Source organism: Salvelinus sp. IW2-2015, linkage group LG18, assembly GCF_002910315.2.
Source record: "Salvelinus sp. IW2-2015 linkage group LG18, ASM291031v2, whole genome shotgun sequence".
Lineage (NCBI taxonomy): Eukaryota > Metazoa > Chordata > Actinopteri > Salmoniformes > Salmonidae > Salvelinus > Salvelinus sp. IW2-2015.
In genome coordinates this window covers 14,872,770-14,887,826 of record NC_036858.1, presented here as the reverse complement: position 1 = coordinate 14,887,826, position 15,057 = coordinate 14,872,770, and the positions used below count along the sequence as shown (strand labels likewise).

General features: G+C 43.7%; 1 protein-coding gene across 1 annotated transcript in view; it reads right to left on the bottom strand.

Moving 5' to 3' along the window:
- Window positions 1-14,806, bottom strand: part of LOC111978566 (ubiquitin carboxyl-terminal hydrolase 31) — a 28,513-nt gene extending 13,707 nt beyond the window's left edge. Inside the window, exons 1-5 of the mRNA XM_024008680.2 lie at window positions 13,307-14,806; window positions 2,255-2,392; window positions 1,743-1,831; window positions 1,392-1,484; window positions 1,006-1,141 (exon numbers count right to left, since the gene is read on the bottom strand). Of these exons, the coding sequence (XP_023864448.1) occupies window positions 1,006-1,141; window positions 1,392-1,484; window positions 1,743-1,831; window positions 2,255-2,392; window positions 13,307-13,858 (1,008 nt within the window). The 5' untranslated portion in view covers window positions 13,859-14,806. The remainder of the gene's footprint in view (window positions 1-1,005; window positions 1,142-1,391; window positions 1,485-1,742; window positions 1,832-2,254; window positions 2,393-13,306) is intronic.
- Window positions 14,807-15,057: the final 251 nt, after the last annotated feature.

The following is a 15,057-nucleotide window of genomic DNA, read 5'->3' as shown; positions in this document are numbered from 1 at the left end:
GTATTCGGAGCATGTGACAAATAAAATTGCACTTGATCCGATTTTGACATGACTCTTATGATTTGAAAATGCGAAGTGCACATTTAGACTCACAGGTATTTGGCATGCTTGTATGACATCAAAGCGCTATTTATTATAATCCTCAAGGTCTCATCTTTCAAAAAACATAGAGTCCTTTTCATTTACAGCATTTCCCTCACTTTTCCCAGACAACAAAACATTTACAAAAGTTGCCCAATTAGCAGGAGGGATGAGGGCAACTTTTTGACGCGCGAGGTGCTCGAGTTCAGAACATCTGTCAGTCAAAACCCATGCAGCACTGTGAAGCGCAGAGCCAGAGCTCTGACGTCATGTGTAGCATGTTACTGCGTTTATCAGTGCCCAAATCTGCCATTTTTCAACTCGTATATGGGCACGAGTGTAAAGGGCTACAAAATCTCAAAAGGGGATCAATTTCATACTGAAGAGCCAACATAGGTACGCTAGGCATGAGGTGTGTGGTTTATTCATATGAAATTCATATAAGATTCATAAGATTGATTAACACACATGAATTATTACACAGTAACTCAGGATTTATACAGAGTAGTGGACCATTTAAAATAGGATGAGCAAACAATATCACATGATCTGAGCCTCCAATCATGACTCTAGGAGACACATCAAACACAAACAGTGGATTGTTGAAGGCTGAGACAATAGATTTCTCTGTAACGAAGATGCTCACAAGGGCCTCGAGTCCCCACCATTGGCTGAACCTAAAAAACAAACACCTACTTTGATCATGAATGAGCATGACTACCACTTAAATACCTACTCAACGCCTCAAGTTTTGAATTGACTAGTGTTGACATTTTATGTTTCAGTTTGAATAGTGCTGAAGATGGCTTTTTTGTAGGGTGGGCATTTTCAATCACTGCTGACCGTTTCACTCGTCTCCTATCCGTTCATCTGTATACATGTTGACACTTTGAAGCTCGATTTGAAAGGTATTGGACTTGGTACCTGTTCAGAGGGTATTTTGGTCTCCTGGGCCACAGCGTTTCTCAGTCTGGACACAGTGCTGGAGAGAGGCACAGCCACACCCACTCTCATACAGTGGGAACACTTTCCCTGGTACACCACCGTCACATACAGGGGCCTGGGAGGGACACACAGGACAATTGAGTTATCTTACCCATGCTTCAAGGAAAACCATCATCTCATCATGCTTCTACATTGTTTGTGGTTTGTCTCTGGCATCCTTCCGTGTATCACTGCCAAGATAGACACTCAGTTGTAAGTTGAGATCAAATACAGCAGAACAAGACCCAGTCTTTCTGTAATTTGTAGTGGGGTATACTGTTTGTGTGTCAGATATTGCCTTTTTAAGATATTAGATATTGTCTTACCGAGTGTGCGGTACCGGGATGGGCAGTGAGATGCAGAGGAAAGGGTCAAAGGTGTTGCTCTGTTTCTGGCAGTGAGGGCAAGTCAGGGAGGACCTATTTGTGTGGAGACAAAAAAAAAAAAAAATGTTCACCTCAAACCGCTGTAACGTTTGACAGTGCACTGCCTGTGTCAATGTGAAAGCCACAATCACAACGAGCCAAACGTTAGTCGTCAAATTAGCATTAGAAAACTGGCTAGCTCACTTGTGTTAGGATCTCCTCTATCTACAGTACGTGCCGATCTATCGCAACGATATTCTGTAAGAGTGCGGTGGGGTGTCAATCAGGGGATTACTTTGAGGTGTGACTCACCTGTATTGAGCCTGAAATAGCTCTTGTACGAAAGAGCCAGCTGCTGGTAATGAGGATCCTTCAGGGACATTTTCTTCCTCCAACGGAGGCTACAGAGACAGCGAGCAGACAGATGACAGTCGGGAGAGACGACATATAGTAACACAGCAGTTAGTCAGGAGATAGATACTTAACAGCCCACATTAACGCCCGAAATAGAGTAACAAGAGATAAAAAAAGAATAAAACAAAGTAAACACAATCAGGTAATTGACAGTTAAGGGAGATACAACAATGGAAATGCAGTAAAGATGATACAGCCTAGACGATACAGTTGGAGGAAATACAATGCTGTCTGTTCAGTACAGAAAGGTACCAATCCACAGTCTAGAAGCTTCCGAACCAGCACAGTTGGCAGCGATGCTACCAGACATGGCTCTAGGCTATATCTAATATCATTCAACGGTCTGAGATACAATCCCCAACTTGTAACTGATGTGATGAACGTAAGCATGCCCAAGTAAAGTTGGTTACCTTCCTGGGGGGTCTGCTGCTGGGCAGGACGATGTTGTTGAGGTCCTCGTGAACTCTGTCCAAGAGCCACAGCAGGAACTCCTGGGCATCGTGCTGGGCGTTGCCCCGGAACTGCAGGGCACTCTTCGACACAACGTTCTGGGAAAAAAAACAAATTCAAAGATGAATAGTAAAAGGCAGGTCACAAGTTAATGTGAGGCATTAAACATATCATTTTTGTTTTTGTTTTTATTGGTCCGTCTTCAAATTGAGACATGGCTGTAGAGCAGTAGTCGAGGCAAACCGAAACGTTGGTTGGACAAGGCCTTAACGTAACAACATGCTCCTTTCTCTATGTTGGACAGTACATGCCTTTCTACTGTAACATCGTGACGAGAAACCCTGAAGAAATAACACTTTAATACCGCTTTAATAGCCCGGTGAGTGACCGATTCAGTTATTTGAGGGTCACCTCCGTGCGTGGCGACAGAGCCATCCTTCCAGGCCAGGTGTAGTCACCTCTGGTCACTGGCTATCAAATGTCACACAAGGGCAACGATGCAATCAGAACGCCGAGCGCTGTTCCTCCCAGTAAACCCCATAGGGAAACCCTTCTCCTTTTGAAACCATTAGCACTGCAGCCCCAGCACTTTATGCAAAGCACGACGCAATGAAAGACCAAGCACTCAACCCGAAGCCTCTGTGTGCATACTAAAGGAGAAATGTAGAGTAGGTGTAGGATGTTTACTGTACGTATACTGTAGCATTGTACGCCACGGTAAAATATCTAACCAGAAAAACGACAAGGTAAAATGGAGGTTGAGTGTTGTTGAGTCCTGGAAAGGCATCTGCATAATCTGCCTATGGGACTTGCAGTATAATACAGCCAGGTGAACTACCGATGATATGTATTTAAACAATTACATTTGTATAATGGCCTAATTAGTCAATGACAGTGGAGATAGACAATTTATCACTCGATCCAGCAGTCGATGTACAGGAAAATGGATAGGGCTATCCCCTTGTGTATCTGTCGTTCATGTCTCGTTAATGTCTTCGTTAATGAGTTGTAAGTGCTCTCAAGTTTTGTTCTCAAGGATGTGGCCTCAGACAGCAGCTGTTCTGTCTGCTCAGCCTCGTGTTCGATTCAACATGGTCGTGATTTGAAAAAGGTCTATACCTTCTACTGTCAATGGGGGAAACTCAAGTATGCTCCAATACAATACGGCTATTTGGTTACCAAGAAACTTGATGACGCAAACTGGGAAAATCATGAAGAAATTAGGTGTACGAGGAGCTCAGTATACGGTACTTTTTAGCGCTTTACTCAACAACCCAGCTCAGAGATATTGTGACAATGCCGGCCATCGCCTTGTCCACTTAAAAAGTACACGGATTATAAAACTGTGTAAAATACTTAATTTATTGTGCAAAATAAGCCAGACGAAACGACAAAACAGCTTGGCAGTTCAAAGGTGCTAAAACCAACCTCTCGCCTTTCCGACATGGCTCTATCGAACATTCTGAACACAACTGTTTTCTACTGTGGCTTACGCAATGAACTAACCAGGCAGACCTGTGAAGTGACCTGCCATGAAAAACTGAGCCAATGCCAATTAAAGCACAATTAACCAAACATTTAACTGATGAAGGTTGGGACTGATAGTAAGTGCTGAGTTATGGAGATCAAATGTAGCTGAATCAATCAATACAAAACATATAAACACACGTTCTCTTTATAAATAACTTGCATGTTTTAAAAGAGTCCAATGTATCTCGTGAAGGAGCCTCAATGGCTGCGTCTACAAATGCAGCCATTCAGATCAGATCTTTTCACATCAGATCTTTTTCAGAGCTGATCTGATTTGTCAAAAGGCAAATTAGTGGAAAATATATCAGAATTGGGCTGCCTGTGTAAACACAGCCAACTTCATAAATATGACCGTGGCTCTACACTCCAGAGTGAATAATCTATATAGAATAAGACAGTTTGTTCTCTGGCTGACAACCAAGGGAGAAAAAGGGACCGAAATAGAAACATTGTCAGGAATAAGCAGTGTGCTGCTGGATGGACCTGTTCAATTCAATTCCCCTCCAATATTTACTTTGAACCGGTAAAGCAGGACATGTAGTTATAAGACCCGAAATAGACAAAAAGAAAATCCATGGTGCAAAGAAATGGAGGTTCACAGAGAAATCTTTAGTGAGTGACTTTGAAAGGAATTCTGGTGCTGGTGATGGGAGGGTAACCTGAGCTTTCTAAGGGGAAACAACAGTAGACAGCTGACCAGGCTAATCTGCTGGGACACAAGCTGCTAGAGTCAGATGCTGCTACACATTTCAATGTCCATCGAAAACTCTACAGGAACACAACATCTCTGCTCTTCAGAAAGTCTGAAATCTGTCGAACCCGACTTGATTTCACCGGGTGTGTTACCTTGGCGTGCTACTTTGTTCCGAATCTGCTGTTCTCACTGACCCTGGTTCCTCTCTAGGTTTCTTCCTAGATTCCTGCCTTCTAGGGAGTTTTTCCTAGCTACTGTGCTTCTGCATCTGCATTGCTTGCACTTTGGAATTGTAGGCTGGGTATCTGGTAAAGCACTTTGTGACAACTGCTGATGTGAAAAGGGCTTTATAAAAGAAATGTGATTGGTTGAGTGGCAAAAGCGTTTATGCCATTCTCAACTAAACCCTGTAAATCTGTCGGATTAGGGAGATCCAACGGATAGGTGAGATTCACTGCTCCTGAATCCATCACGTCTGCCACTGCTAGTCTACTTGGAGGTTGTTGCTAATTGATTTGATTAATCAAGAGAACGGTACAGTAGGCTCTAATTGAAATTGGCACGTTAGTACATGAGCGATCGATAGTTAAATGTAAGCCTATATCAAAATAATGAATCTGTTCACAGATATCTATATAGCAACTAAATTCATGAAAAGCCAATCATAAAAAAAAGTGTACGCTTTGGTTCCCGGTGATATAATATAAACGTGTTGTGTGTCAATTTTAACTGGAGCCTACTGTACCATTCATCACCAGGAAACAAAGTGTGCACTTTTTATGATTGGCTTATAGACTTATATACAGTGGGGCAAAAAAGTATTTAGTCAGCCACCAACTGTGCAAGTTCTCCCACTTAAAAAGATGAGAGAGGCCTGTAATTTCCATCATAGGTACACTTCAACTATGACAGACAAAATTTGAAAAAAAATCCAGAAAATCACATTGTAGGATTTTTAATGAATTTATTAGCAAATTATGGTGGAAAATAAGTATTTGGTCAATAACAAAAGTTTATCTCAATACTTTGTTATATATCCTTTGTTGGCAATGACAGAGGTCAAATGTTTTCTGTAAGTCTTCACAAGGTTTTCACACACTGTTGCTGGTATTTTGGCCCATTCCTCCATGCAGATCTCCTCTAGAGCAGTGATGTTTTGGGGCTGATGCTGGGCAACACGAACTTTCAACTCCCTCCAAAGATTTTCTATGGGGTTGAGATCTGGAGACTGGCTAGGCCACTCCAGGATCTTGAAATGCTTCTTACGAAGCCACTCCTTCGTTGCCCGGGCGGTGTGTTTGGGATCATTGTCATACTGAAAGACCCAGCCATGTTTCATCTTCAATGCCCTTGCTGATGGAAGGAGGTTTTCACTCAAAATCTCACGATACGTGGCCCCATTCATTCTTTCTTTTACACGGATCAGTCGTCCTGGTCCCTTTGCAGAAAAACAGCCCCAAAGCATGATGTTTCCACCCCCATGCTTCACAGTAGGTATGGTGTTCTTTGGATGCAACTCAGCATTCTTTGTCCTCCAAACATGACGAGTTGAGTTTTTACCAAAAAGTTATATTTTGGTTTCATCTGACCATATGACATTCTCCCAATCTTCTTCTGGATCATCCAAATGCTCTCTAGCAAACTTCAGACGGGCCTGGACATGTACTGGCTTAAGCAGCGGGACACGTCTGGCACTGCAGGATTTGAGTCCCTGGCGGCGTAGTGTGTTACTGATGGTAGGCTTTGTTACTTTGGTCCCAGCTCTCTGCAGGTCATTCACTAGGTCCCCCCGTGTGGTTCTGGGATTTTTGCTCACCGGGATTTTTGCTCACCTTMRSKWCAMTTMATTTCTTCAAACCAAGCTGCTTACCTATTGCAGATTCAGTCTTCCCAGCCTGGTGCAGGTCTACAATTTTGTTTCTGGTGTCCTTTGACAGCTCTTTGGTCTTGGCCATAGTGGAGTTTGGAGTGTGACTGTTTGAGGTTGTGGACAGGTGTCTTTTATACTGATAACAAGTTCAAACAGGTGCCATTAATACAGGTAACGAGTGGAGGACAGAGGAGCCTCTTAAAGAAGAAGTTACAGGTCTGTGAGAGCCAGAAATCTTGCCTGTTTGTAGGTGACCAAATACTTATTTTCCACCATAATTTGCAAATAAATTCATTAAAAATCCTACAATGTGTTGTCTGGATTTTTTTTCTAATTTTGTCTGTCATAGTTGAAGTGTACCTATGATGAAAATTACAGGCCTCTCTCATATTTTTAAGTGGGAGAACTTGCACAATTGGTGGCTGACTAAATACTTTTTTGCCCCACTGTAGATATCTGCGAACATATTCATAATTTTGATATAGGCTTACATATAGGGGCGGCAGGGTGGCCTAGTGGTTAGAGCGGTGGACTAGCAACCGAAAGGTTGCAAGATCAAATCCCCGAGCTGACAAGGTAAAAATCTGTCGTTCTGAACAAGGGAGTTAACCCACTGTTCCTAGGCCGTCATTGAAAATAAGAATTTGTTCTTAACTGACTTGTCTAGTTAAATAAAATAAAACATGTAACTATTGATCATTAATGTTTTGGGTGGTTCATTCATCTTTCATTAATCTTGTTTGTTTGACCCTGTGGCTCTGACGGACATGTACAGTGCCTTCAGAAAGTATTCATACCCCTTGACTTATTCCACATTTTGTTCTGTTACTGTCACTCCCTGACCAAAGAGATCTTTTTATTCTCTATGTTTGGTTGGTCAGGGTGTGACTCGGGTGGGAAACTCTATGTTCTTTGTTTCTATGTTTTGGCCGGGTATGGTTCTCAATCAGGGACAGCTGTCTATCGTTGTCTCTGATTGGGAATCATACTTAGGCAGCCTTTTTTCCTTTTGGATTGGTGGGTAGTTGTCTTTGTTAGTGGCATTATAGCCGAAGTAAGCTTCACGGTTGTTTCCTTGTTCTTTGTTTTGTTGGCGACATTTATCAATAAAAGAAATGTACGCTCACCATGCTGAACCTTGGTCCGGTCATTTCCCTGACGACGATCGTGACAGTTACAGCCTGAATTCATATATTTTTTTCCACTCACACATCTACACACAATACCCCATAATGACAAAGTGAACACATGCTGAGAAATTTTTGCAAATGTGTTGAAAATGAAATACAGAAATATCTAATTTACATAATTATTAACACCTCTTTGCTGTGAGTAAATACTTTGTAGAAGCACCTTTGAGTCGTCTTGGGTATGCCTGTATCAGCTTTGAGTCGTCTTGGGTATGCCTGTATCAGCTTTGCACATCTGGATTTGGGGATGTTCTCCCATTCTTCCTTGCAGATTTTCTCAAGCTCTATTACAAGTCTTTCCACAAACTTTCAATGGGATTAGAGTCTGCGTTTTGACTGGGCCATTCAAAGACTTTCACATTCTTGTTCTGAAGCCATTCCAGCATTGCTTTGGCTTTATGCTTGGAGTCATTGTCCTGTTGGAACGTAAATCTTCTCCCCAGTCTGAGGTCATTTGCACTCCGAAGCAGGTTCTCATCAAGGATTTGCCTGTATTTGGCTTCATTCATTGTTCCTTCTATCCTTACCAGTCTCCCAGTCCCTGCCGCTGTAAAGCATCCCCATAGCATGATGCTATAACCACCATGTGTCATGGCAGGTAGGGATGGTAGAGAGAATAAAGTAGATGTCACACGTCAAAATGTTGATTTATGACCCTATGTCCTGCTGACATGAGCATGCCCATATTTGGGCTTCCGGTCCGGACATCCTGGTGGGGAAGTGACCATGTGTTTGTGCATCCTGTTCCTGTTCTCACGGCTTAGAGTGCGAAAAGAGTTTTATGATGTCTTTGAAGTTGTCATGATGCTTGATGTCTAGGTACCTGGTTGAACGGGGTGGGGGGGATGAACATTTCAAAGAGTAAGCATTTCAAAGAGTAAGGCCCCCCCCTATTTTATTGCCCTCAGGGTTGTTGTCTATGAAACACGAATGTCCTGGGGTATTGGGCTTTGCAGACGCCTTATAAAGCCCCAGAACAATACATGCGTAAGACTGTACATGATTTTAAAAATCACCATGGATTTTGTGATCAGTGGCAAAGCAGTGATGACTGTAGCAACGGAAGCAGGACCTCGGAAGCAGGACCTCGGGTGGCACATAGAGCAAGGGCAAAATATCAAGCCGCAATATATGATGCGCCAAAAAAGCGTTTTTTAAATGTGTATAGAACCCAAATACCTCCCGCAGCTGCTCTGAAAGATCAAGTGTTGATGTCTAATGGACAGCAATGGGGGTATCGGTTTGATTACCTGGCCTGTAGAGTGAACCTCTATACGGTAGCTGAAGGAGAAGAATATACAGATCAGACTTTAGGAGTGGATTATGGTGTTGAAGACTGGTCGGTTTTTCGCAAGGTTGTGTGTCCTGAACTGGGCCTTATCACCAAGGGGTATAGTGTGTTCACGGGCTACGAGACCCGTTGGGAAGGTACCCCTGACTCCTCAGGAAGAATATTTCACAGGGTGAAAATACAAAGAAAGAATGGACTTCCGTGCGGCTGCGTGGAGTTCTATATCGGCACCGAGGAAATCCGCAACCAAAACATTCGGGAGGGTGGCCTGACTGGGGATTCCAGGCTGCGTATGCTTATTCCTTTTAAAAGTTGGGATGTAATGGAATTGAACATGTTGCAGGTGTTGGATGCTCTCTTTGTACAGAGCCAACAGCGGCAGAGCCTTGTTCATTTAAGGAAGTGCATAATATATACGAATCGTGAAGATTACGATTCAAAAGAGTCTCAAGAAAATACATCGTCAGGAGAAAACTAAGTACGCGGCTGCGTTAACCACGCCCAGATACCCAAAGGCCTGGTTCCACAATAAAAGGGAAAAAAGCAGCCAGTTGTTCATTTCATCATATACCATGGATATCCATACCACCTACGAGGACTCAGATACGTCATGGGGGCCCGACACTAAGGACTCTATGCCTCGCAGCCCGACACTCTACTCCCCCCTGGCAAGACCCTCGACACCACCTACATTTACACAGCCTGAGGATGTGTTTGATGGGGTGGCCAGTACTATTTTTGTTGACACCATCAAGGCCTCTGTAGCTACACTTTTAGACGTGGTGATTGGAGAATATATACGAGAAAAATGCATCGGCTGTGAGATCAATCATCCCAGCCAGCGTCGTCATCCGTGCCTATACGACCCGCCTAGATACTACTTTTTCAATCATTTTGAGGAGCTGGTGAAAAGACTGTGGTCCTGCAGGTTTATACCAGCGCTGGTCAGAGCCCTGGAGTCTATGGGTCTTGTGCCGTCTATCCCTAGAGTTTACGGGGTAACCGAGGCCTTCCTACATGAACTGAAGGAGGCATCCATGGTAATTTTTTTAATCATGTACAGTCTTACGCATGTATTGTTCTGGGGCTTTACAAGGCGTCTGCAAAGCCCAATACCCCAGGACATTCGTGTTTCATAGACAACAACCCTGAGGGCAATAAAATAGGGGGGGCCTTACTCTTTGAAATGCTTACTCCCCCCATCCCCCCACCCCGTTCAACCAGGTACCTAGACATCAAGCATCATGACAACTTCAAAGACATCATAAAACTCTTTTCGCACTCTAAGCCGTGAGAACAGGAACAGGATGCACAAACACATGGTCACTTCCCCACCAGGATGTCCGGACCGGAAGCCCAAATATGGGCATGCACACGTCAGCAGGACATAGGGTCATAAATCAACATTTTGACGTGTGACATCTACTTTATTCTCTCTGATGGTGTTAGATGGGTGATAAGCTGTGTCTGGTTTTCTCCAGACATAGCACTTTGCATTCAAGCCAAAGAGTTCCATTTTTGTCTCATCAGACCAGATATTCTTTTGCCTTATGATCTCAGAGTCGTTCACGTGTCATTTTGCAAACTCCAGGCGTGCACCTTTTTCTCAGGAGTTGCTTCCGTCTGGCCACTCTCCCATAAAGCCCAGATTGGTGAAGTTCTGTAGAGACTGTCGTCCTTCTAGCAAGTTCTCCCATCTCAGCCAAGGAACTCTGCAGTTCTGTCAGAGCGGTCATTGGGTTCTTGGTCACCTCCCTGACCAAGATCCTTCTTGCCCGGTTGCTCAGTTTTGTCGGACGGCCAGCTCTAGGCAGAGTCTGGGTAGTTCCATATTTTTCCATTTACCAATGATGGAGATCACTGTGCACTTGAAAACTTTCAACACTCTAGAAATGGTTTTATACCCTATATGCCTCATAACAATTCTATCTCGGAGCTCTATGGACAGTTCCTTGGACTTCATGGTATAGTTTCTGCTCTGACATGCACTGTTAACTGTGTGACCTTACAGTGCATTCGGAAAGTGTTCCCTTGACTTTTCCCACATTTTGTTACATTACAGCCTTATTCTAAAATGGATTAAATAAAAAACAGATCCTCATCAATCTACACACAACACCCTATAATGACTAAGCGAAAACATGTTTTTAGAAATGTTTGCAAATGTATTAAAAATAAAAAGCAGATACCTTATTTACATAAGTATTCACCCCCTTTGCTATGACACTCGAAATTGAAATTCCTGTTTCCATTGATCATCCTGGAGATTGGAGTCCACTCGTGGTAAATTCAGTTGACAGTGCATGTCAGAGAAAAACCAAGACATGAGGTCGAAAGAATTGTCCGTAGAGCTCCGAGACAGGATTGTGTCGAGGCACAGATCTGGGGAAGGGTACCAAAAAATGTTCTGCACATTGAAGGTCCCCAGGAACACAGTGGCCTCTATCCTTCTTAAATGGAAGAACTTTGGAACCACCATGACTCTTTCTAGAGCTGGCCGCCCGGCAAAACTGATGGTCAATCTGACAGAGCTCCAGAGTTCCTCTGTGGAGATGGGAGAAACTTCCAGTAGGACAACCATCTCTGCAGCACTCCACCAATCAGGTCTTTATGGTAGAGTGGCCAGACAGAAGCCACTCCTCAGTAAAAGACACATGACAGTCCGCTTGGAGTTTGCCAAAAGGCACCTGAAGGACTCTTAGACCATTAGAAACAAGATTTTCTGGTCTGATGAAACCAAGTTTTAACTCTTTGGCCTGAATGCCAAGCGTCACATCTGGAGGAAACCTGGCACCATCCCTACAGTGAAGCATGGTGGTGGCAGAGTCATGCTGTGGGGATGTTTCTCAGCGGCAGGGACTAGGAGACTAGTCAGGATCGAGGGAAAGATTAACCGAGCAAAGTACAGAGATCCTTGATGAAAACCTGCTCCAGGGTGTTCAGGACCTCAGACTGGGGGCGAAGGTTCACTTTCTAACAGAACAACGACCCTAAGCACACAGCCAAAACAATGCAGGAGTGGCTTTGGGATAGGTCTCTGAACGTCCTTGAGTGTCCCAGCCAGAGCCCGGACTTGGAACCTAATCAAACATCTCTAGAAAGACCTGAAAACAGCCGTGCAGCGAAGCCCCCCATCCAATCTGGTAGAGCTTGAGAGGATCTACAGAGAAGGATGGGAGAAACTCCCCAACCACAGGTGTGCCAAGCTTGTAGCGTCATACCTAAGAAGATTTGAGACTGTAATCGCTGCCAAAGGTGCTTCAACAAAGTACTGAGTAAAGGGTCTGAATACTTATGTAATGTGATATTTCAGTATATACAGTACCAGTCAAAAGTTTGGACAGACCTACTCATTCAGGGGTTTTTCTTTATTTTTACTATTTTCTACATTGTAGAATATAACAAAACTATGAAATAACACATATGGAATCGTATAGTAACCAAAAAAGTGTTAAACAAATCAAAATATATTTTAGATTCTTCAAAGTAGCCACCCTTTGCCTTGACAGCTTTGCACACTCTTGGCATTCTCTTTGCATCGCAAATGGGTGTAAATAGTTATGTAAATGTCATATTTCTGTATTTCATTTTCAATAAATGTTTTTAAAAATTAAAAAAACATATTTTGACTGTCATTATAGGGTACTGTGTGTAGATGGGTGAGACATTAGGCTGTAACACAACAAAATGTCGAATAAGTCAAGAGGTGCGAAGGCACTGTATCTTCTTGACTCCTGTCATACTGTATGCAACGGCTCAGGACTGCCCTGAGTGTGCTCTCAACATTCAGATATCCGTCGGAAGTAAATCGTGTGTATATCATATCTCCTGAACTGCAAAGCACCCGAGGCCTATGCACTAATACAGGATTGGCCAACCATTCTACAAGTCTGGTTGACACCGGCTCTGCAAGTATTCCTCACTGGGTAGTCACGTGGGTCACAGGCTACCATTCTGCTGGACTGAGTGTGCAGCTTTTTGTATCCAGCCCTTCTCAAACACACCTAGCCTACCTGCTCTAACACACACATACTCATCAACTGCTCATTATATGTTTCTGCTAATGACAGTCACTTTGAATGAATCAATAGTAGGCCTACAGTAGTTTGGCTTGATACGTTCAATCCCCACAGGCACCCAGAAGATTTGGGTTTACTGTACATGAAACTGGCGCGAGTTTCTGCAACAAAGTAACACCATGACAGAACGAACCAATGAAACAATCAGTTGCATTTGTGCGGTTACATTGTAACGGTTGGCAGGTGCATGTTAGTCACGTACTGCATTGTAACAACCCATGCCAACAATTTGAATGACTTTCAAGTGCGCGCCCTTCGCAGTTTATAATCCATAGGATTAATCCCATTTCCATCAAACAATAGACAACGATCAAAAACAAGGCACACGATTCAGTTGCCAGGGCATTCATCCACATACCTTGAATTCGCGACTGTGTTGTGGGGTGTACTCAAACGTCCACAGAGCGCGGACGAGACCAGAAAGTTGCTCGGTGACTTCACCTGACTCCTGCTGCTGGTGTCCCTTTCTTTGGATACAGACACCGTTTGTTGACTTCGGTTTATTCGATTCAGTCGATTTGTCATTAGTACCGTGACTGTTGTCCTCTCCACGGTATTGTTCCAATGCTAGATACTCAGCAAATAGCTCCGTGTTGCTCAGACATTGCAAGATAGCGTTCATGAAACAGGTGTTGCCATGGTTCTTGAGTCCGGCAACTCCGGGGACCTTGTCCCCAAACAGGAACCCGCCACAGTCACTGTCGTCGGAGGGGACAGAGCCGCCAGTGGTGGTCGGGATGGAACTTGCATCGTCTTTGTCGTCGTCTTGATGCTCCTCGTTGCCGAAATGGGACAAAGTCGACAGAGTCCTGAGAACTCTGTTCATAAAGCTCCCCACGGAGCGCACCGAGCCCCTTCGGAAGAGCTTCTTGCTGAATGATTTTTTCTCTTTAGTGGCAGCTTTCGACATGGTCACAGTCGGGCTGGGGTTTCTCAATATGTAAATCTTACTAGAGAGAGAGAGCACCTCTGGACAATAATTGGATCAGTCTGTCATTCCCAATGACAAAAGCCAACCACAGTGATAATAATTATTGATGTTATTTATGTTCCTCACTGACGATGACAGTAGTAGGCTATAAAACACTATTTTGGAGGAAACGTGGAGCATTTGAGGGTCTTATCACCAGCAGCCTATAGCCTGAACAAAAGACCCATGACATGTCTCGTATCTCAATTAAAACACTGCGTCGGGTTGCATAAATATTCTCCATGGGGAGATGCTATCATGCCACTCTAAATTAGGTAGCCTAGAGGGTCTCCACGCACGAGCAAATGTTAATATTCTCGTAGTCTATCAATTTAGGGTCATGCCATGCAGGTGTAACATTTAGGATGCCCAACATGATCCGCGTTCATTAGAAAATCAGCGACTCACAATACTCGAACATCAACAGCAATAAATCAACCCATAAATTGGGACCACAGTGTACCGAGCGGGGCTCATGTTTTATTAAATAAACCGCAGCTCCACCTATATAATCCTATTCCAGAATCTTTAAGAAAATAAATATTCCACGATATTGCCCAAAACGATTGTATTGCTGATGTTTATAGACTCGTGGATGTCTTCACTAAATCGCCCATACCGTGGCAGCGCTTGCAGAAGCGCTCTTAAACTGAAAAGCCCCCAGAAAGAAGCCCGGAGGGAAGCATAGTCCACCGCTCCCTCCATTCGGTATAATACTATCCATCGTATAAGCGCCGTAAAATGAACATCGTTCGATACCTCCGTCGCCAAGTTTAAAGCAGTATCTCATCCTGTGATGGCTTATTTCCCTCTTAATTCTGATTCATCGCAAGGCCGCTTCTCCTGTCTTCATCATCTGGAGTCACCGATACTGCAGGCAGGCAGGGCGGTGACGGCTGACGTCACGGCCAAACACTGATCCATGTTGGAGGAGAGCAGGTAGCGGCATGTGATGCTGGCGAATTCTGCTCACTATGCTGACTGGGGTCTGTCTCATTCTACTTTCCTGCTGTAGGCCAGAATGCTCCACTAAAAACCAGACATTGACACATACACAGCTAGCCTAAAATATATATAACACATTTTTTTACACTGGGAAAGATACTCCGATAATTTGGTACCCAGAGAATTCAGATCCT